We start from the raw sequence: 21,126 nt of genomic DNA, 5'->3' as shown, positions 1-21,126 counted from the left end.
CAATTACCAGAATAGGATTTCCCACCCTCCTCACACTGTCACAGTGAGGGCAAAGTTCCTAATACCTGGAACTATGGGGGACACAATTTAAGCTTCAGTGAGCTTGGGGAGACATTCAGTCCACAGCACCCAGTGAGTGAATGTGGATAGAGGAGACGTCAGGGAGATGAGGGGGAACCAGAAGACTGAGGAGGAAGAGCCAGTGAGGGGGGAGGGAGATGAGAAAAGCGTGGGGCCCGGAGGCCAAGGCAGAAAGTGGTCCAAGGAAGAGGGGCTGCCTCGAGAGCAGGTTGTAAAGGCCTTGAACTTGATTCTCCAAGAAGAATAGGGAGACTTTGAAGGTTTGTGAGCAGGAGAGTGACATAATCTGGCAGCTGTGTTGGGGAGAGATTGAGGCATGAAGAGCAGTGAGGAGGCTGTTATGATGGATCAAGTGAGAGTAAGTTCTAATTATGCCCTCTGGGCCTCCCTCCAGCCGCAGCAAGGTGCAGATCTGATTTGCCTGGCTTCAGTGGTGCATCTTTGTCTGCCCTCTGCTTTCTGCTCACCTCTGTGTGGAATACATCATTCTGAGTCACTCCTCCCATACACCTGTGTACCTAACACATAGGCAAACCCTTTATTTGCCAATGCTCTTCAGGTGAAACAGCCCTCGAAGGCCAGTGCTCAACTGTGCTCACAAACAGCACATGCGCTGACTGTATATATGTTCTCAGAACACAGCACGCACAGGTACACACACGCATATCTGCACTATACATATATATATCAGCACACACATACACAGGGTTACGCAGACACTTAAACCCATATGCATCCTGCATATATGCACAAGCACATGCAGCACACTCACGCACTTGTTCACGCAAATGTGTGCACACAGATCTGCTTATACACACTTGCACATATCCACACTACCCTTGCACAAATGCTCACGCACGCAAGCAAATGTGTCCAGAGTTACCCACAGATGCTGCAGGCACACATTCACACAAATGTTCACCCAGAGTTTTAAACTCAGGGAACATTTGGGCCCCAGGCTCAAGGAGGGATGAGGACACTGTGGTTGCAGAGTGAATGATCCCAGGGCCAGGGCCAGAGAGTATGAGGCCTGGGAGAAGTACAGCTGGGCTGTCACTGGCTGGGGAAGGATGCTCTTGGCCAGCTCTGCAGAGACACAGGTTACTGATGACGTGAGGGCCCTGGTAATGGGCAGATGGTTGCCTAGCAACCCTGTCTCTGCAGGCTACGCTCAGCTTTTCCTAGCAACTATGGCCTTTTGGTCCCCACCTGGCCTCCCTGGAGGTATTTCTGCAGACTTCCCTGCACATCCCCTTAATCTGATTAGAAACAGGAGGACTGGTGGCTTCTCTGCTACCTGAGCCACACTGGCTTGGGAGCTGGTCTCACGGCTAGGCCAGGGCTCTCCAAATTCTCCATTTGAATGCATTGACCCCAGGCTTGGGAATGAGTGTCACAGCCTCCAGTTGAACTCCTGCACCATGGGTACCCTTGCCAGCAAAGACAGAGAGACCCAAGTAGGTGGCTGCTTCTTTCTAAGGCTCCCCTTCTTCCTTCTTTCAGGGTTGGGATTTCAGGTGAAGAGTCTGCTGAGGCAACAATGAGGACCTTAACTTGGAGGGGTACAGCCTGCTGGGTGGCTTGGGGGAGGAGGAGTGGACTGGTAAATCCTGCAAGCAGGCTGCCACTGCTACTCCCCTGGCCTTTAAGTTGGAAAGTTGGGGGGCCTCCAGGAAGCCCACCTCAGCTAGTTCCTATGTGTTTCTCTGCTCAGAAATCCCTGGGATTTGGGAACTTTCTAGAAGTTGATGGACTGCAGCTTCCGGGCTGGGCAAGGGGGTCCTTGGCAGGCACTGGGCACACTGGAGCAGGGGTGATATGACTTTGATACATGGGGCCCAAAACAGCCCCTGGTGATGTAAACAGGGCCACCATTGGGCTCATTAGGTGTCTTGATAGCTGGGGATGTTTGTGTAAAACTATCCCCAATCCATGTGGGTGATTTCATAACACTACAGATCACTGCCACTTCTGGGATTAATAATAATAATGACAGGAACAGTAATAATAACAGCTGCTGTGTGATTAGTACTTTTTTCCATGCCAGACACTGCTAAGACAGCCTGAGTGGCAGATTCTATTGTTAAACCCATTTCATAGATGAGAAAACTGAGGTTCAGAGATGGTGCCCTGCATGTCTGGGGGTGCCCTGTCAGGAAGGGCAGAACTGGGATTCCACCCCAAGTCAGGCTCGCTCCAAAGTCAACACTTGGTACCACAGGTGAGGAAAGCTGCTTACCAGTGTTTAGAGTTGAAGAACTCAGAGGAATCACTAGAACAGGACCTGACAGTGTTTTTTGACTTTTGCATGAGAGTCCACTGGCCCTTCTCACCTCACTCACATCAGTCAGGCTGGATGCATTGGGCAAGTCTTATGCATTTGACAGATGAGCAACTAGGGGGCAGCCCGAGGACTTCCAGGTGACTTGCCTGATGCCAGAATAAGCAGGACCCCAGGAAGGATCTGGCTGGGACTGTGGGTAGTTTATTTCCTGAGCCTCTGAGCAGAGAGCTGTATCAGTCTGGGGAAAGGAGGATCCAGCCAGCCCCTCGCAGTGGAAAGGCCGTCTTCTACCCATCGATGCAAGGCTGACTTCTGGTGCATGAGGCACAGGCACAGTGCCCAGAATACTTTTAGGGGCCCATGAGAATGTTTTAATTTTCTCCAAAATCACACCCTAAAAATGAACTTTTAGATAAAAGGTCTTTTTTTTTTTTTTTTTCGGCGGCCGGGCAGTACAGGTTTCTGAACTGTTGACTTTGGTGCTGTAGGTGTTATCAGCACCATACTCTAACCAAGTGAGCTAACCGGCCAGCCCTAAAATCGACAAATTTATTATTCATTTTGTTTTACTTTTTAAAATATTTTTGGCGCTGGCCAGTATTGGAGATCCAAACACCTAGACCTTGGTGTTATAACACTGCGCTCTAACCAACTGAGTTAACCAGCCAGCCTCATAATGTCGTAAAAATATAATAGTAACAATAATCTTTTTCCAAATATGGTCACAAAAATAATTTTTAACATATTGTTTTATGGAGGAAAGGGCCCATGAAGACTAAGTGCCCAGGACCCATGAAAGTCATAACGTAGCCCTGCCTCTGTAACTTGAATCTCCATAAGAAAATCTGTTTCTTCCTGGGTGGGCAGGGTGGGAAGTATTACCCTGATAATTCTGGACCCTCATGATGGAAATGTCTATACAATGAAGAGAAATAAAGTGAGTCGTGTGCTTGGATCATCTAGACACTTGTTCCACTCCTTCATGTCAGGTGGTGGCTGTGTAGACGCTTGGGTGGGCAGCAGAATGGAGTGTTAGTGCTGGCCTTGGAGCCAGTGGTGCTGATGTCTTATCCAGGTTTGCCTTGTCCAGGCTGTGTGACTGTGGGCCAGCCATCGGACCTCTCTGAGCCTTTGTTTTCTCAGCAGGAGCGGAATCAGCCACAGCTCTGGTCTTTCAGGGTTATTTGTTTTTTGGTTTTTTTTCAGGCTCATTTTTTAAAGTTGATTTATTTTTTAATTGAGAATAAAAATGGTATATATTTATCGTGTACAACATGTTTTGAAATATGTATACACTGTGAAATAGCTAGATCTAGCTAATAAACATATGCATGACCTCACATACTTATAATTTTTTATGGTGAGAATACTTAAAATCTACTCTCTGACCAATTTTCAAGAATACAAAACGTTATTAACTATAGTCACCATGTTGTACACTAGATCTCTTGCACTTATTCCTCTTGTCTAACTGAAACTTTGCATTCTTTAACCAACCTTTCCCCAACCGCACCCCTGCCCAGCCCCTGGCAACCACCATTCTACTCTCTACTTTTATGAGTTCAGCTTTTTTACACTCCTCCTATAAGTGAGATCATGTGATATTTGTCATTCTGTGTGTGTGTGTGTGTGTGTGTTTTCACTTAACATAATGTCCTCCAGGTTCATCCATGCTGTCACAAATGACAAGATTTCCTTCTTTTTTAAGGCTTAGTAGTATCCACATTTTCTTTATCCATTCATCCACGGATGGACACTTAGGTTGATTCCATGTCTTGGCTGTTATGAATAGTGCTGCAGTGAACGTGGGAGTGCAGATATCTCTTCAACATACTGATTTCATTTCCTATGGATATATGCCCAATAGAGATATTGCTGGATCATGTGATCATTCTATTTTTAATTTTTTGAGGAAACTATACTGTCATCCATAACGGCAGTACTAATTTACACACACCAACCGTGTACAAGGGCTCCCTTTCTCCACATTCTCTCCATCACTTGTTATCTTATGTCTTTTTGATAATGCCATTCTAACAGGTATGAAGTGATTTTAATTTGCATTTCTCTCATCATTAGTGATGTTGAACATTTTTTCACATACCTGTTGGCCATTAGTATGTCTTGTTTTGAGAAATGTCTATTCAGATCCCTTGCCCATTTTAAAAATCAGGTTATTTGTTTTCTTACCATTGAGTTGTTTGATTTCCTTTGGATATTAACCCCTTATCTGGTGCATGGTTTGCAAATATTTTTGGTTAATTCCATAAGTTGTCGCTTTACTCTGTTGATTATTTCCTTGACTATGCAGAAGCTTTTAAAAAATTTTTACTTTGATTAAATCCCATTTGTCTATTTCTGCTTTTTTATTTTTATTTTTTAAAAGATGACCGGTAAGGGGATCTTAACCCTTGACTTGGTGCTGTCAGCACCACGCTCATCCAGTGAGCGAACCGGCCATCCCTATATAGGGATCTGAACCCGGGGCCTTGGTGTTATCAGCACTGCACTCTCCTGAGTGAGCCACGGGCCGGCCCTCTATTTCTGCTTTTGTTGCTTGTGCTTTGGTGTTCATATCCAAAAGAAAATTGTCCAGACCAGTGTCATGGAGCTTTCCCTCTACATTTTCTCCTAACATTTTAATATTTTCAAATCTTGCACGTAAGTCTTTAACCCAATTTGAGTTGATTTTTGTACAGTCTGTGCTCTATATCCATGGGTCCCACATCCATGTATCCAACCAACCACAGGTCGAAAATATTCAGAAAAAAAATTACATAGTTTCAAAAAGCAAAACATGAATTTGTCACACATCACGTGCTATGTTGAATCTATGCAAATGAAGTGATGTGTAGGCATTGTATTAGGTACTACATGTAAAAAGTATACAGGAGGATGTGTGTGGATTATATGCAGATTCTACGTCATTTTATACAAGAAACTTGAGGATCCATGGACTTTGGTATTCACTGGGGTCCTGGAACCAATCCCCCACGGATACTGAGGGACGACTGTATATGATGTGAGATGAGGGTCCAATTTCATTCTTCTTCATGTGGATAACCAGTTGTCCAAATACTGTTTATTGGAGAGACTGTCCTTTCTGCATTGTGTAAGATTCTACGTCATTTTATACAAGAAACTTGAGGATCCATGGACTTTGGTATTCACTGGGGTCCTGGAACCAATCCCCCACGGATACTGAAGGACGACTGTATATGATGTGAGATGAGGGTCCAATTTCATTCTTCTGCATGTGGATAACCAGTTGTCCAAATACTGTTTATTGGAGAGACTGTCCTTTCTGCATTGTGTTCTCTTGGAAACTTTGTTGAAGATCACTAAACCATGAATGCATAGATTTATTTCTGTTCTGAGTATTCTGTTTTATTGGTTGATGTGTCTATTTTTATGCCAGCATCAAGCTGTTTTGATTACTATAGCTTTGTAGTATATTTTGAAGTCAGCTAGTGTGATGCCTCCAGCTCTCCACCTTTGTTTTGTTTTGTTTTTCTCAAGATTACTTTGACTATTTGGGGTCGTTTCTGGTTCCATATAAATTTTAGAATTGTTTTTCTATTTCTGTAAAAGTTGCCATTGGAATTTTGATAGGGGATGCACTGAATCTGTAGATCACTTTGGGTAGTATGGACATTTTAACAATATTAATCCTTCCCATCCACAAACATGGAATATCTTCCCAGTTATTTTTGTCTTGTGTTTCATTCATCAATGTTTTATAGTTTTCAGTGTACAGATCTTTTGTCTCCTTTGTTAAATTTATTCCTAAGTAATTTTTTTGTACCTATTGTAAATGGGATTGTTTTCTTTATTTCTTTTTCAGATATTTTGTTGTTAGTATACAGAAATGCTACCGGGTTTTGAATGTTGATTTTATGTATTACAGTTTTACTGAATTGGTTTATCAGTTCTAACAGTTCTTTGGTGGAGTCTTTAGGGTTTTCTAGATATAAGATCAAGTCATCTGCAAATAGGCATGATTTAACTACTTCCTTTCCAATTTGGGTGACTTTTATTTTTTTTCTTGCCTAGTTGCTCTGCCTAGGACCTCCAATACTATGTTGAATAGACATGGCCAGAGGGGGCATTCTTGTCTTGTTCCTGATTTCAGAGGAAGATCTTTAAATTTTTCACCTTTGAGTATGATGTTAGCTGTGGGTTTGTCAAATATGGCTTTTATCGTGTTGAGGTACTTTCCTTCCATACCTAACTTGTTGAGTTTTTAATCATGAAAGGGTATTGAATTTTTCAACTGCTTTTTCTGCATGTATTGAGATGATCATGTGGTTTTTGCCCTTCATTCTTTTAAAGTGGTGTATCACATTTATAGATTTCTCAGAGTTATTTACATGAGGATTCAGGGAGACATTGCATGTAAAGTGCTTGTCACAGTGCCTAGCACTGTGTGGCACTATGGTTGTGGGCTTATTCCTGCTCTCAGGTGGCTGGCTTTAAACCTACTGGGCTCCATCTGCCCCTACCTCTTTGCCCACCTCGTGAGGGCTGAGACGTGGCTGTCTAGGAAGAGAAATTGTGAATCTGGGTTTTCTGGGTGGCAGACCCCCCAGAGCACACTTCATGAGCCCCTTGCTAACAGGGGTCTGAGAGGTGGTATAGAGCTGTTACAAAGCAGGGACTAATTCTAACTACAAGAATCACATTAACGCCTGGTCCTAAGTCATCATTTTAACCCAGAGATTGCACACAGACATCTAAGGGACCAATTTAGCCTGGAGATAGGCTCTTTTAGATATCTACAAATTAATATAGATATATTAGTTTGAATTATCAGCATCTAAATATCAGGAAATTCCACTTTAAAAACATGAAGTTCAGGCTCCTTTTGAAAACTGGAAGATCTAGCCACCCTGGGCCCCCATTACAAGTGTAGTGGGGTTGCTGCCTTCAGATGGATGCAAGTTCTCTGATTCGCCACAGTCCTCTGTGCCTCCTGCAGCCTCACGCCTGACCCTATCACTCAGGTATGCCTGCTGCCTGGGCCAGGGACCCCTGAAACCTTCAACAGGTGCAGCGTGGCTCTTACCTCATGGTGTGGAAAGAACCAAGGCCTGGGTTCAAGGTTTGTGTGGTTTGGGACAATCTGCTGTGTGATTTTGGCCATGTCAGTTCACATCTCTGGGCCTCACTTTTTAAGCACTTTCTGCCCAGCCTGCATCACCAAGGTTGCTTTGGGGCTCTTGGGGAAAATCGTGGGCATATATTCTGAGCACCATATGGTGCCCCTTGGGCTACGTCCCAGATGACAGCTCCTCCAAATGTCCTCCATGCTTTTTTTGGCCCATGCTATTCCACCTTCCTGGATACCCTTCTCCACCTACTCCTTGTGGTGAAATCATCCTTGAGGCCCAGCTTACAGTCCACCTCCTCCAGGAAGCCCTCCTTCCTAGCAGAGCTCCAGCATGTCCTTCACAGCCCTGGGAGACTCATGAGGATGAGGACCCATCCTTGGGCATTTCTGTGCCCCCAGCTCCTGGCACAGAGCCTGTCATTCAGCACGGTGCAGGAAATGTTTAACACTCTTTTCCTCCTGTCCCTAGGGATCACAGTTTCCTGCTGGATAGCTGTTTAATGTCACAGGCCAGTGAGGACCAGAGTGCAGTAGGCGAGACCCAGCACCAGAGGGCCTCACCCCAGGTATGAGAAGCCTCAGGCACCCAGAGCTCCTCTGAGGCCCAGGCTGGCATTGGCAGAAGGGCTAGGGTCTTGTCCACTTTGTTTACAGGGGATTTTTGGCTGGTGAGATGCCCATAGAACAGAGGGGAGCAAGGTGGTAGGTCCTGTGAGGCCCTGCTCCTACCAGGAGTCAGATGCTGTCAGGAAGGGTCTGGGCTCTAGTCCTCATGTGGCTGCCTGACTTGGCCAAGTCGCCTCCCACCCTGGGCTTCTGTGTCTGCCTGTGTAAAATGGGGCTATGAATGTCTCCCTGGGGTTTATAGGAGGATCTAGAAAGGGCTCGTACACTGTGAAGTGTGGTCCTGGGGTGGGGAGTCCTGTGGTGGCTGCTTTAGTTGCTCTGTCTCCACATGTACAGTGGGGCACGGGGAGTCACCTCATCATACACATTAGTTGTTAGGTGTTAGGACCTCACCATAAGTGTTAGGCATGAGGGCCTGGGAGGCCTGTGTGCACTGCCCTCTACAGGTTGTAGGCTGCCAGATACCCCAGAAGGTGACTGACAGGGGCTGACTGGCTGGGCAGGGCAAGGAATAGAATTGGGGCCCATGAGGACCCCTGAAGGCAGATTGGTTAGACTAAGGCTAGGAAACAGCTTCTATTTCCACTTCATTCTTTGCAGGAGCTGCAGGAGGAAGCTGTGGCCACCAGCTCAGGAGGTAAGTGTGGGTTGGTGGTGGTGGCGGTGGTGTTACACAAGAATGTCTGGGACACTTTCTAGCTGAGGGCAGCCTTGGTGCAGGGGCAACACCTCTTCCTCTCCCTCCATCCACTCCTCTGTTGTCCCCCGTGCCAGGCTTCCCACCCCCCACCCCAGGCAAAACCCCTCCTTTGTGTCTGGGGATGATGCATTCAAAGACCCTAGGGGAATTATGCTAAGACCCCAAGACTCTCACGGGGCTGGGGAAACCCTATTCCCAGCCAACCCTCCTGCCACCTCTTCTTGATGGGAATGCAGCTTTTTGGGCTACTGCTCAGAGAGAGTTTGGCTCAGACATAACATATTTGAGTGAAAATTGGGATCAGAGCCTGCAAACGGTGTGTCCTAGACCCAGATCTCTTTATGAGCTTTTCTTGACTGCTAGGATCTCCAGGCGGTACCCAGCTAGCATTAACACACACCCTCTTCCTAATCCTGAGAACTCCAGGAATGGTGGGGAAAGAGTCCAGGGACACCGAGCAAGAGCTGGGCTGTGGAGCATGGGACAGATGGACACCCAGCCCTGGCTGGCAGGGCCTGGGGCCTGCCCCATCTCCACGTTCACCAAGCCACTGGTGCTTCAGCCACACTGTGCAGCAGACAGACCATGTCACAAATGAGAAAACAAAGGCTTGGGGTGTGTCAGATTTGGCCAAAAGGTCGAGGCACAGATCTGTGTTTCACTGCCGGCTCTTCTTCCTCATCCTCACTGTGTGACCCAGAGCCCGTTCTGTGACCTCTCTGAACTGTTGCTCCCAAATCAAGAAAAACAGAGTAATAATTAGTACCCTCCCCACAGGGGAGACATTGTGTCAAGGGCACCCAGCACTCTGGCTGGCACGGAGGGAGGAGTCGATAGTGGGGATGGTGAGGCTTGTGTCCCAGAAGCCAGAGACTGAGATGGAACCGGACGCAGGTGTCCTAACCCTGGGTGTCTAGCGCTTGCTCCCCACCTGGTCTTTGAAGAGGGTTCTCTGTTAACTTCTACACACATCTGTAGTAAACCTACTGAGTCCAGGCCTGATGTTGGGCCCCCCACAGATGAATATGACCAGGACCAACCAGTTGCAGATGCAGATTCTGCAGTCTGGTTCTGCGCCCTTCTGCATGCATCTGGAAGCGGGTGCTCTGAGAAACGCGGAGGCACAGCCTTTAGTCCATCATTCCTCAGAAGTATGGACCTAGAACCAGAAGCTTTGGCATCACCTGGAAGCTGGTCAGAAATGCAGAATCTCAGAACTCATTCCAGATCTGCTGAATCATAATCTGCATTTAACAAGATCTCCTGTTGATTTGTCTGCACATTGGTGTTTGAGAGGCAGTAGCCTTGAGCCCTGGTTCTCAAACTTGATTGCACATTGGAATCATTTGGGGAGATTTAAAAATTCCTGGTGCCAGGCCTAACTCTAGTCCATGATATCAGAATCTCTGGGGATGTTCCTGGGCAGAAGAAATATTCAAACCTCCCCAGGTGATTCCAATGTGCAGCCCAGTTTGAGAACCAGGGTCTAGGGGAGTGAAATTAATTAACTTCCAGAGTTTCTTTGACTGGAAAATTCTACTGAGCTAAGAACATTTGTGTCCAGGTTCTTTGGGTCTAAGAGTCTGAGAGTCTATGAGTTCTGGGTTTTTCATTCTAACTCTTTTTGAGTCTGAGATGGGAAATGCTACTGGTGGTTGGTAAGTAGAGAGAGCCTGAGAAGTTGGGGGGGCTCCAGGGCTGTCCCTTGGAGCTGTTGGGCAGCCCAGAAACATGATCTGATGATGCTTTAGATGTTGAACTCCAGGGACAAGAGTGACATTTCAGATCTTGAGCAGAGCTGCTGCAAACACAGGAAAGCACCAGGTTGGTCTGTGTTGATGCTGGGGGAAGGACCCCACCTACATTGCCTCTCCCAACTCTGTGCTCATGATTGCAGTCCTCAGGGTTCTGCCTCTGCCTGAGACCCTCTGGCCGCAGCACCATGGCTAAACCAGGTCGGGACATGGAGCTGAATTGCCTGGTCCAGGACCAGCCACCTGGCCAAGTGCCCCCCAGGCCTGCCCCTACCTACCTGGCCGAGCACCTCCCCAATGTGCCCAGCTACCGCCCCCTAGTCACCCGCATCCCTGTCCTCATCTCCCGGAGAACGACCTTGTCCAACTCCAGCTTCGCCAAGGAGACCAGGAGCTCCATTCGTTGCCTAGGTAGTGTGATCTCGGCCACCCAGCATGCTCATGCCGTGGCGTGTGCTTCTGCATGGCTTGGGCTGTATTCCCGCATGAATGCCATGGTCACGGTGTGGGACCACTGGTTGTACTTACGGAAAATCACTCCCTCTTCCTCTGCTGATCAATGCCTGCTTTGTGGTGGTGACTTAAGGGGTTTTAGTTCCCTTCTCCCTCACTTAAAATTCCACAATTAGCAATTTATTTCTTTGGGTTGTGCATTGTTTTCTGCAGGTCATCGGTTTTATACAGATAGTCACACACCCTAATTTAAACAAGTCACTCGCTCAGATCTTCGGGCTAAAAGGCTTGGGCAGGGAACTGCGGAGGGACAGTAAAAGGATCCCTCCTTTTAGAATAGAAGAGTGATGTGGGCGCCCACTGCAAATAGAAGCTACTGACTGTGAGAGTTTGCTGAGAGCTGGACTTTCTGAAGACTATTGATATCTGTTCAGAAAATTCCATTTCAGGAAATAAGCTTCCAGGTGCAGGCAGGAAGACAAGGAGGAGAGGCGTCCTCAGGGGACAGGGTAGAAGGAGGGCCTATCTGGATCCATTTAATTGTGACAAAGCCCTCATAGTGGCTTCAGGCTACTGCTGCCTGATGACAAAATGTTCAGGAATACACTGACACCTCTCAACTAATCTGTCACTTTCTGCCTTAGACCAAGCCAGACCTGCCCACTTTCTGTCTTGGTTTCTTTGTTTATTTTTGGTTGGCACTGTGCAAGGTTGCCTGAGATCAGTCCAAGCAGGTAGAACTGAACATTTCATGAGAAGCTATCCACTGTCGTCCTTTTCTCCTCTTCCTGGCTTGAGGTGGGCACAGAGTGGGGGGTGGGGTGGCATGTGGATCATCCCTGCAACAAGGGGTGACACCCCCAGTCTCCATCCTCTGAGAGGCAAGGCTTCAATCTACTACTCCAAAGGATCCCCCAATTCCCGCCCCCACTTGTCTCTCCCTAATTATTATTGTGTTCTCCACCAACTCTACTTTTATTTGCTTACTATTTTCCTTTCACTGATCCTCTTTTAAATTTAAGTGTATCTAAAACAGGAAAACTCTGGGGCCGGCCTGTGGCTCACTCGGGAGAGTGCGGTGCTGATAACACCAAGGCCACGGGTTCGGATCCCATATAGGGATGGCCGGTTAGCTCACTGGGTGAGCGTGGTGCTGACAACACCAAGTCAAGAGTTAAGATCCCCTTACCAGTCATCTTTTTAAAAAATAAATAAATAAATAAATAAATAAAATAAAACAGGAAAACTTTTTTTACTACTCAAATGGAAAACCAGCATTGTGTGCCATAGTAGAAGACATAAATAGAAATAGCCATAAGTACACTGAAAACAAAATAGTGTTGATAGTTTCTAATGAGATACGGTGGCCTCTGAAGGCTCACAGTGAGGCCTGCTCTCTTATCCAAAAGGAGGATTAGGCTGTGTCAGAGAGGTGTTAAGGCCATAGCAGCACTAACCTGGGACTTCCTCTCTGTGTATTCAGGATCTAGAAAGAATTAAAATGAAAGTCACATTCTCATTCTATGTTATCCTTTGCCTTGTCTGTACCATCTAAAATCATCTTTTGTCCCCCCCGGTCCCTGAGAGCCCTACACTTTGAGAAATGTTCCCAGTGACACTTTGGAACAGTGGACTGACCCAACTGTGGCATGACACATGATGATTTTAAATGCTACGTATATGGTCAAACATCTATGAGAAGATTTAGTAAGAACATTATTCCCAATTCAGTGATGCTGCTTGGACACCCTCTGAGCTGAGATATGGTTTTAACAGAGGCCTCTGTGTACGCTGGCCATCAACCTCAGGGGGAGGTCAGAGTTGAACCTCTGTGGCTGCCTGGGTCCAAATCTTGGCTCTGCAGCAGATTTCTTAACCTCCCTGGGCTTCAGTTTCCTTAGCCACAAAATGGGGACAATGATAGCAGCCACTTCATAGAGCAGCTAGGAAGGTTAAACGAGTTAATACAGGGCGGGCTGGTTAGCTCAGCTGGTTAGAACGTGGTGCTATAATACGAAAGTCGAGAGTTCGGATCCCTGTATGGGCCAGCCACCAAAAAAAAAAAAAAGAGTTAATATATATAAAGCACTTGGAATTTAGTAAAACAAATGCCTGGCAGGCATATAGGAAGTGCTTAACAGTAAATAGTGTGCTCTAAACCAATTTAATAATACAATGTCATTCTTTATATCTTTAGTAATACTATTCTTAGTTTAAATCAGTAACGTTTCTCTTTTGAGTTCCTACACTGCTAAGCTGGCGAGAAATGAAGCACCGGTCCTGGGGTTTTCCCTCCTCTCCTGGGAGAGGGCAAGGCAGCAGGCTGGGGTGGGGGTGGGGACATCCGCCTTGCCCAGGCTCCCCGCGGCAGCCTCCTGGTGACTGAGGCCAGGGTGCTTTCTGCTGTCTGCGGCCACACTGGGGCCCTGAGCATGTCTGAGAGGATGCCCATGTCCTGGCTGCCTTTAAGTCCCCGTTGCACCTGTCCCTCTTGCAGCTGACCTCTCTGGGCCTGCTGTGAAGTAGGGTGAGGACCCCTCTACTTCACGGTCCTCCTTCCCAGAGCCTGGGGGATCGCTTGTCCTAAAGCTTCTTCTTTAAATTTTTAGCAACTTCTCAATTCCCATTCATTCTCTTCCTTGGAGGATTTAGAGTTTAGTAGAACAAATGCCAAAAAAGTGCTGGCTTTTCCCATGATGGCTAGTTTTTTGTGTTTGTTTTAAATCACATATCTAATTATTTCAAAATGTTCCCCAGCCCCATTTTGGGGGGTGTGCTCCTGCCTTGCTGGTGCCCAGACCTGTGCCTCGTTGTTGAAGGGTGATCCTGCCCAGCTGCAGTGGGGAGTCAGGCCATCCCCTCACCATCCTCTGAGCTTGGCCCTGGGGCAGACCTGTTCCCTCAGTCCCTAAGGTAGGTGATGGAGCTTGAGACAGGGCCATGCCCAGGCTCCCCAGGGAGGACCTGATTCTGAGGATGTGAGACACAGCACCAGGCATCTCAGAGGTCCAGAGTCAGGCTGGCTGATGCATTTTGGAGGCTCCTGTCATGTACAAAAACAAGGAAATGTCAAAGCAGGTACCTGAACAGGGGTAACACATCCTACAAAGTCAGTCTGATGCCCTTCATTGGAGGAAAGCTCCAAATGTCTCCATTTGAAGCTCTTCAATCTTCAGAGGCCTGGGAAGGCATTGTCACCCCTACCTTGAGATGGGGAAACTGAGGCTCAGGAGGGGAAGCAACTGACCCAGGCTGTGCTAGGCCAGGCCCCAGTACCCCAGCTCCTCTAGGCTCCCCATGTCCCTTTGAGTGTTACCCCCCAACCCCCAGGTCCTTGTTGCTTTTCTTGGCTCAAGAAAGCAAGGCTGCACTTTGGAGAGCTGGGCTCCAGCCTGTGACATGAGCTCCTGTGGCTTCCGTGGTGTTGTGCCTTCTTTTGGGCTGGTAGTTGGGGTGGCTGTGGCCCTCAGAAGACCTCAAGTGCTGCATTCTTGCACCCCTGCATGGAGCTTTCCAGTGGGCTTTGCTGGGGGTGAAGCTGCCAGGGGCCCTGCCACACATGCACTTGGTGGCTTCCTTCAAGAACACAGCATGCCTCTGGCACCTGGCTTTTCTCTCTCTCTGACTCCCTCCTCTCCTTCCTCTCCCCTAGTGCCTGCCACGAAAGAGCACCCAGAAGTGCAGGTGGAAGACACTGATGCTGTCACCCATCCCCTCATCACGGAGGAGAATCCACCCTCGCCTGAGCTGCTGCCACCTTCTCCTGCCAAATCCGACACCCTCACGGTCCCGGGCTCAGCCCTGGGGATGCACAGGTCACCATTTATGCTTCTCTTGGGCTTTTCTCAGCACTGGGCCACCTGCCTATTTGGCAGATGAGGAAACTGAGGCCAGAGAGGGAAAGCTGCTGTTCCAAAGTCACATAGCGAGTTGGTATAAGGATTGGAACAATGACCCCCCTTGCTGGTTCTCCTAATTACTGGCTTAGGGCTCTTTATAAGATCTCTCCTAGGAGGCCCTGTTCCAAATACCCTCAGCTGTAGGTTAGTGGAGTAATATAACTGTAAATAATATAATAATGTGTAATAAATGTGACAGAGCTCATTTCTACCCCCTCTTGAGATAAATTTGCTGCTGAGTGGTTATATGGGCAGGGAAACTATATAGACCAGGCTGGGGGGCATATTTAGGGACAGGGAGGGGACAAAGATCATGTGGGCATAGAATCCACACCTCGTGTCTTCTGCTTATGAGCTGGGCCTGTGAGGTTCCTCTTGTCCCCATCATCCATTCATCGACACATATTTACTGAACATTCTTGTGTGCCAGGCTCTGCTCTAAGTCTTGGGCATAAATCAAGGGAAGCCTGCCAGGGGCCTGCCCTCCTGGCACTGACATTCTAGTGGGGCCGGGATCGACAATGAAAAAGTAGCCGAATAAACAAACATGGGCTAGGTTGAACGTGACTATGAGAACTGGGCTCTCGGGAGCCTCTGTCTGAGCCTAACCCAGAGAGGGGAGGATTCTGAGTGCTGACACGAGAGGCGGGGGCGCTGAGGGTGGGCAGGGACCAAAAGAGCTTTGGGAGCAATGGATGGGAGCCGAAAAGCCACAGCAACCACAGGCCCCAACGGCGGGGCTCTCAGGCAAGGCCCTTCTTGCAGCTGAAGGCTGTGGTCTGGAGTGACCATGTGGTCTGGAATGAATCCCGCTCACCTCTTAGCAGATGTGGGCCTTGAGACAAGCCATTTAACCTTCCTAGGCCTCCATCTTCCCATTAAGATGGGATAGAAGGAGCGCCTGTCCACTGGAGCTGTGGTGAGAAAGCTGCTGCGCACGAGGTGCTCAGGGCAGTGCTGGCACTGGGTGGTGTTGGCACTGGGCGGTGCTGGGGGACAGGAGCCACCAGCTCAGGTCCTCTTTGTGGGTTCTCCAGAGCAGCATGAGCTCTCCAGGCTTGGGAGGGGGCACTGGTGGGCAGGACGCAGGAGGACAGAGTGTAAAAGAGGTGAATCCATGAGTTTTGCCACCCTAGGCGGGTTGGCAGAGGGTAACAGGATAGTTTCACAGCCTTCTGGAATAAAAGTGGGTGCTGCATGGCCCTCCTCTGTATCCCCCTAAGAGCCCTAATGATGGAGTCCTGGGTCACAGTGGCTGAGGCTGGGGAAGAGTGCTGGTCTGGAGGCCTGGCAAGACTTGATTTGAGTCCCCGCTGAGTGTTGTATCTGCACAGTGACTGGTGTGGCTCAGCCTGGCCCTTGGTGAGCCCCATCCCCAGTGTCCTCCTGCCCAGCTCTGTGAGTGGCCCTCCGGAGTTGAAGTAGGAACCTTTGCTGATGTGAGCTTCTTGGGAAGATGTGCAGGTTTTGTCAGGTGTTGGCAGCTCAGGGCTTGGCTCTGGGGTATGCTTCCCAAAGAAAGGATCGGAGGGAGACTCCTCCTCTGACTCTCCAGCTGCGGGGAGGTGGCATATGGAGACCAGGCTGGAGTTTCCCCTAATATGCCAATGTAAAATAGTATAAAAGGCACCTCTCTCACCAAGTCAGACTGCTTGGACTCTAACCTGCTGACCTCAGGCCAGGGGTAGGTTGGGCAAAAACCTTTTTGTCTCTGAAATCCAGGTGGATTTAAGACCGAGACACTATTGGCCAAGATACTAATGACTCTATGCATTCTATGGCAAGGCTCAGACTTCTTGAATAATAGGGGGCCCCAGGCATAATTTAGTCTTTACTCTTCAGAGAGGGAACCTGCAGTGCAGGAGGGGATGGGACTTGCCCAAAGTCACACCGTGAGCTGGAGACTGGATTCCATGGCCTTCTCCAACCACTGAAATGGTGGTGTGATGGAGAATGGAGGGGGGTGAGGTAGGAAAGAGGATGACTTCAGACTGGGAACTCGAGGGACGGAAGGAAGTTTAAGCTGAGATCTGACTGCGTGGTAGGTATCGCATTCAGTTGGGTAGGTTTAGCCCCGTTTTAAAGAGGGCTCAGAGAGTTAAGTAATTTGCCAAGGTTGCACATGGGTAAGAGGCAGGACTGGGATGCAAACTCAAGTCAGTGCTGTTACCTTTATGAGAGGCCATTGAACAGATGTGGAGACTGAGGTCCACAGGGTGGCTGTGCCCCTCTCTTCTCCATTTTTGCTTCCCTACAGGCAAATGAGGACCCTTTGGCTGCACCATCTCCCACTTTCTACCCAGGTATCAGTTCTAGTCAAAGCCGTCTCACTTCCCCCTGGGACCCTGCCCTTGCTGAAGGCCCTTCCATGTCTGTGTCCTTGCAGGAAGAAGCTGCCCTCTCAGGATGATGAGGATGAAGAGCTCAAGGCGCTGTCCCCAGCTGAGTCCCCGGTGTTGGCCTGGTCAGACCCCACCACCCCTCAGAACACCGAGTGAGTGGGGGCTGCCTCTGGGGTCTCAGAGAGTCAGAAGCCTGGGTGGGGATGGGAGAGTGAGGGGAGGTGGGTGGGGGGAGCAAGGGTGTTTTAGAACTGTCTCCCGCAAGGTGGACTTTGCCAGTGGATTCCGAGCAGTAAGACAGGGCAGGTCTCCTGCCCAGGCTGCTTCTGGTTGGCCTGGGAGTCCTGCAAAGTCTGCAGAATGGACTTGGACTCTGGGCCCAGCTGTGTCTGTGGCCAGCAGTGCTCAGAGAAGGAGGTCTCTGTAGGCAGAGGTCCCCTGGTAAAGAAGAGACTGAGGGGAGCCACCAGCAGGGGCTCCTGGTACTGAATCCCTGAAAGGCTCAGTGGGGAGAGGGAGGACCACAAGGATTTCCAGTGGGTGCTGACCGTGGAACTTGTTAACATACAGATTTCCAGGTCCCACCCAGAGCTGCTGGGTCAGAACCTCAGACAGCGGGTCCTGGGGAATCCACATTTTCACAAGCTCCCCAGGTGATCTGACGCAGCTGGTCTGTAAGACAATGTTTAGAGACCGTCGTGATGGTATTAGGACCTGAGTCTCTGACATCTTCTAAGTGTCCCAAGGGCTGGCCCAATGGGAGGTGTTGTCTGAGGGGTCTGAGCAGACTTAGCCCTGGCCTCTGGCCTGGAACCCTTGCCACGCTCCCCAGGCACGACTCCTTGACTGACCACAGGAGGCATTAGGCTTTCCTTCCCCCTTCCAGTCTTTTTTTCTATCCATAATTTTATGCAGTTTATGCTTAATGAATTGTGTACAGTTCAGAAAAGATAAAGAAGCAGGAAGAAAACCCTAAACTTCACCCATGGTCCAGCTGCCCATTTTAGCAAACAGTGGAGGCACATTTTATGCTGTAGAGGAGGGATAGGTTCAGGGTTTAATACCAGAAAATGAGTAGAAATCAGGTGTAATATGAAAAATTTCCCTTGAAAACTCTTAGCAAGATCAACATGGAGACCTGTGTGTTAGCTAGGCAGGCTAAGCTGCTGTAACAAATAGACCACAAAGGTTAGTGGCTTAAGGAGAAAGAGGGTGTCTCATATGTCATAGTCATTTTACTAGGTGTGTGTTTCAAGTCAGTGGAAATCGCTGCTGCATGCAATCATTTAGGGACCCAGCTGCCAGTGGCTCTGCCACCTTCTTTCTCCATGTGGCTTCCAAGATTCCCACCTGTCAGCACTAGGAAGAGAAAACCCCACCCCACCAGGCCCCTCTTCAGCAGTGAGGTACATTATCCTATCTGCTCACATTCCAGTGGGCAGCACTCACACGGCCACACCTGCCTGGGAAGTGTAGTCCCTGCAGGGAGGCTGCTTCCCAGGGGATATTGAAGTATGTCTGATGTTTCTGATGTCAGAAGAATCAAGAGCAGGATTTACCTCCTTCTGGCTCTGCTAGGAGATGAGACACAGATGCTGCCAGGCTCTAGCCTGGGGACACAGGGGTCCCTTCCCTGCTCAGCCTGCTCAGCTTTGCATGGTATTCCCACAGTGGACAGGACCGTGCGGCCTCCACGGCCAGCCAGAACAGTGCCATCATCAATGAACGGCTCCAGGAGCTGGTGAAGCTCTTCAAGGAGCGGACAGAGAAGGTGAAGGAGAAGCTCATCGACCCCGACGTCACCTCCGACGAGGAGAGTCCCAAGCCCTGTGAGTGTGGAGCTGGAGGTGGCCCACATGTCTAGGGATGGTGTGGGACCCCCAAAGCCCCCTCTCAACTAATGGTGAGAGTAACCTAAGGAAATGGGTGGGGCACATGAGAGATGAGAGAAGCCCAGATCTTCTCTCTCTGGATGTTGGGCCCTGTAAATGCAGGTTTAACTATGTGCCCGGGGGTGGGACAAAGGTCAAAGCTCTGACCAACACTCTGGCTGTACTTGGCTCCCTCTCCCACAGGGCAAGGACCTTCACTGACTCTCTGTTCCTCTCCCACTAGCAGGTGGGTGGTGCCACCTTGGGATGCATCTCACAGTCTTATACTCAGATGGTGTCCACAGCCTACTCTGGAACCAGACAGTCTCATCTTTCAGAGGCCTCAGTGCCTTGAAAGTTCTTATGGTGCTGCCTGAAAGTTTCCTTTCTTTCAAAGTGTCAGGAGGAAATAGAAACATGCTCTCTTGTCAGGGAGACTTCCCAAGTCTTTCTAGAGGAGGCTGTGCCTTGGAATTGTGATGTCCACAATGGACCTAGCAAAGCCGACTTCACAGTCCTAAAGCCAGAGACATAGCCATACTGAACCTGTAAGAGCCAGTCTCTGGGCACTGTGAGCATCAGCACAGATGCACAGGGAGGCTATGATCCCTTACAATCTCTCTTTTTTAAAGATGAAAGAACCAAGATTCCTACTCGGAGAAAGCTGGAGCAATGTTGTTTCCCTGATTTTTGTTGGGCCCTTCACCATTCTGACCCTGAGTGGTGGGAACACTGGGTACAAAATGCCCCCAACCTGTCAGAGGAAACCAAAGGGTTCCAAACACAGACACACAAGCAGACACTGAAACATCCAATTTGCCCAGCAACACCTTATTTAGGGCAGTTTCTGAGAAGCAGTTCCTGATTGGTAGCTAGTAAGAGTTTCTGGGTGGGTCCCAGATTGCTGTTGAAGAGGGAGCTGTGGGATTCCCTCCAGGAGAGCACCTCAGTTTCTGCACACAGAGCTTTCAGCTGGTTGAGGGATGGTGTCTGGGGTCCCTTCGGCTCTGGTTCCAGGGTCTGCAGTTGGGACCCTTCTCTCTGCACCCTCTACTTGGGCTCTGGGCTGGGTCAAGTGCTCACCAATGTCATCCCACAGCCCCAGCCAAGAAAGCCCCAGAGCCAGCCCCAGACACCAAGCCTGCTGATGTGGGGCAGGTGGAGGAGGAGCACTACTGCGACATGCTGTGCTGCAAGTTCAAACGCCGCCCCTGGAAGATGTACCAGTTTCCCCAGAGCATTGATCCTCTGACCAGTGAGTCCTGGGTGGGCATGGGTGTTCCCACTGTGTAATAGGAGCAGGCAGGAGAGTGGGAGGGTTGCAGAGAGGGTCGGAGAATATACAAGGCAGGGTGGGAGCCACAGATGTCCTAGGTTTGTCACCTCTTATACTTTTCAAAACGAAGCCATACTTCCTCACCTGATTCTTAAAACAAATAAACAACAACAAAAGTCCCTGGTATAGGAACATAAGATCACATCCATCTTACAGATGAGGAAACTAAGGCACAGAGAGGTTAACCTGCCTAAACACACAACTCGTCAGTGCAGACCCAGGACTCCTGACTCTTGGCCAAGTCTTCTTTCTATTTTGGTCATGCCAGCTTTTTCCCGGAGCTCCTACTCTGAACAGAAAAGGGCAGGAGTTCTTCCAATATCTAAAGTGAATTCCTCTCACTTTCCTTTAAGCCCTTTCCATATTCCTCAGATATAACACCATTTCATATGTGCACTGCACTTTACAGTTTACAAAGGGCCTCCCTGCTCTTCTTATCTGACATTTTCCTGTGGCTTCTCTGAAAAGGGCATGGCAGGTGCCAGGAGGGGACTTTCTTAAGATGGTACAAGAAGTCATTTGGGGGCAGGATTCCAACCCTGATGTCCATTGGGTTTCTAAAGTGACCAGGTAACCACAGTGTCTGTCTACCCATACTTTCATCCACTCACCTGTCTGTCCATCCTCCCTGCATTATTTGCTATTCTGTATTTATTAAAGCAGGAAATA

General features: G+C 48.8%; 1 protein-coding gene across 1 annotated transcript in view; it reads left to right on the top strand.

The window, feature by feature from the left end:
* The window catches only part of CNGB1 (cyclic nucleotide gated channel beta 1), a 126,041-nt gene that overhangs the window by 18,444 nt on the left and 86,471 nt on the right, over positions 1-21,126 (top strand). Inside the window, exons 15-20 of the mRNA XM_008575132.1 lie at positions 7,954-8,041; positions 8,703-8,739; positions 14,662-14,824; positions 17,295-17,402; positions 18,922-19,079; positions 20,221-20,376. Coding sequence (XP_008573354.1) covers positions 7,954-8,041; positions 8,703-8,739; positions 14,662-14,824; positions 17,295-17,402; positions 18,922-19,079; positions 20,221-20,376 — 710 coding nt within the window. The remainder of the gene's footprint in view (positions 1-7,953; positions 8,042-8,702; positions 8,740-14,661; positions 14,825-17,294; positions 17,403-18,921; positions 19,080-20,220; positions 20,377-21,126) is intronic.

This window comes from Galeopterus variegatus, unplaced genomic scaffold (genome assembly GCF_000696425.1).
Source record: "Galeopterus variegatus unplaced genomic scaffold, G_variegatus-3.0.2 Scaffold58, whole genome shotgun sequence".
Classification (NCBI taxonomy): domain Eukaryota; kingdom Metazoa; phylum Chordata; class Mammalia; order Dermoptera; family Cynocephalidae; genus Galeopterus; species Galeopterus variegatus.
Note: the sequence above shows the minus strand (reverse complement) of the source record. Positions and strands in the feature narration are given on the sequence as shown.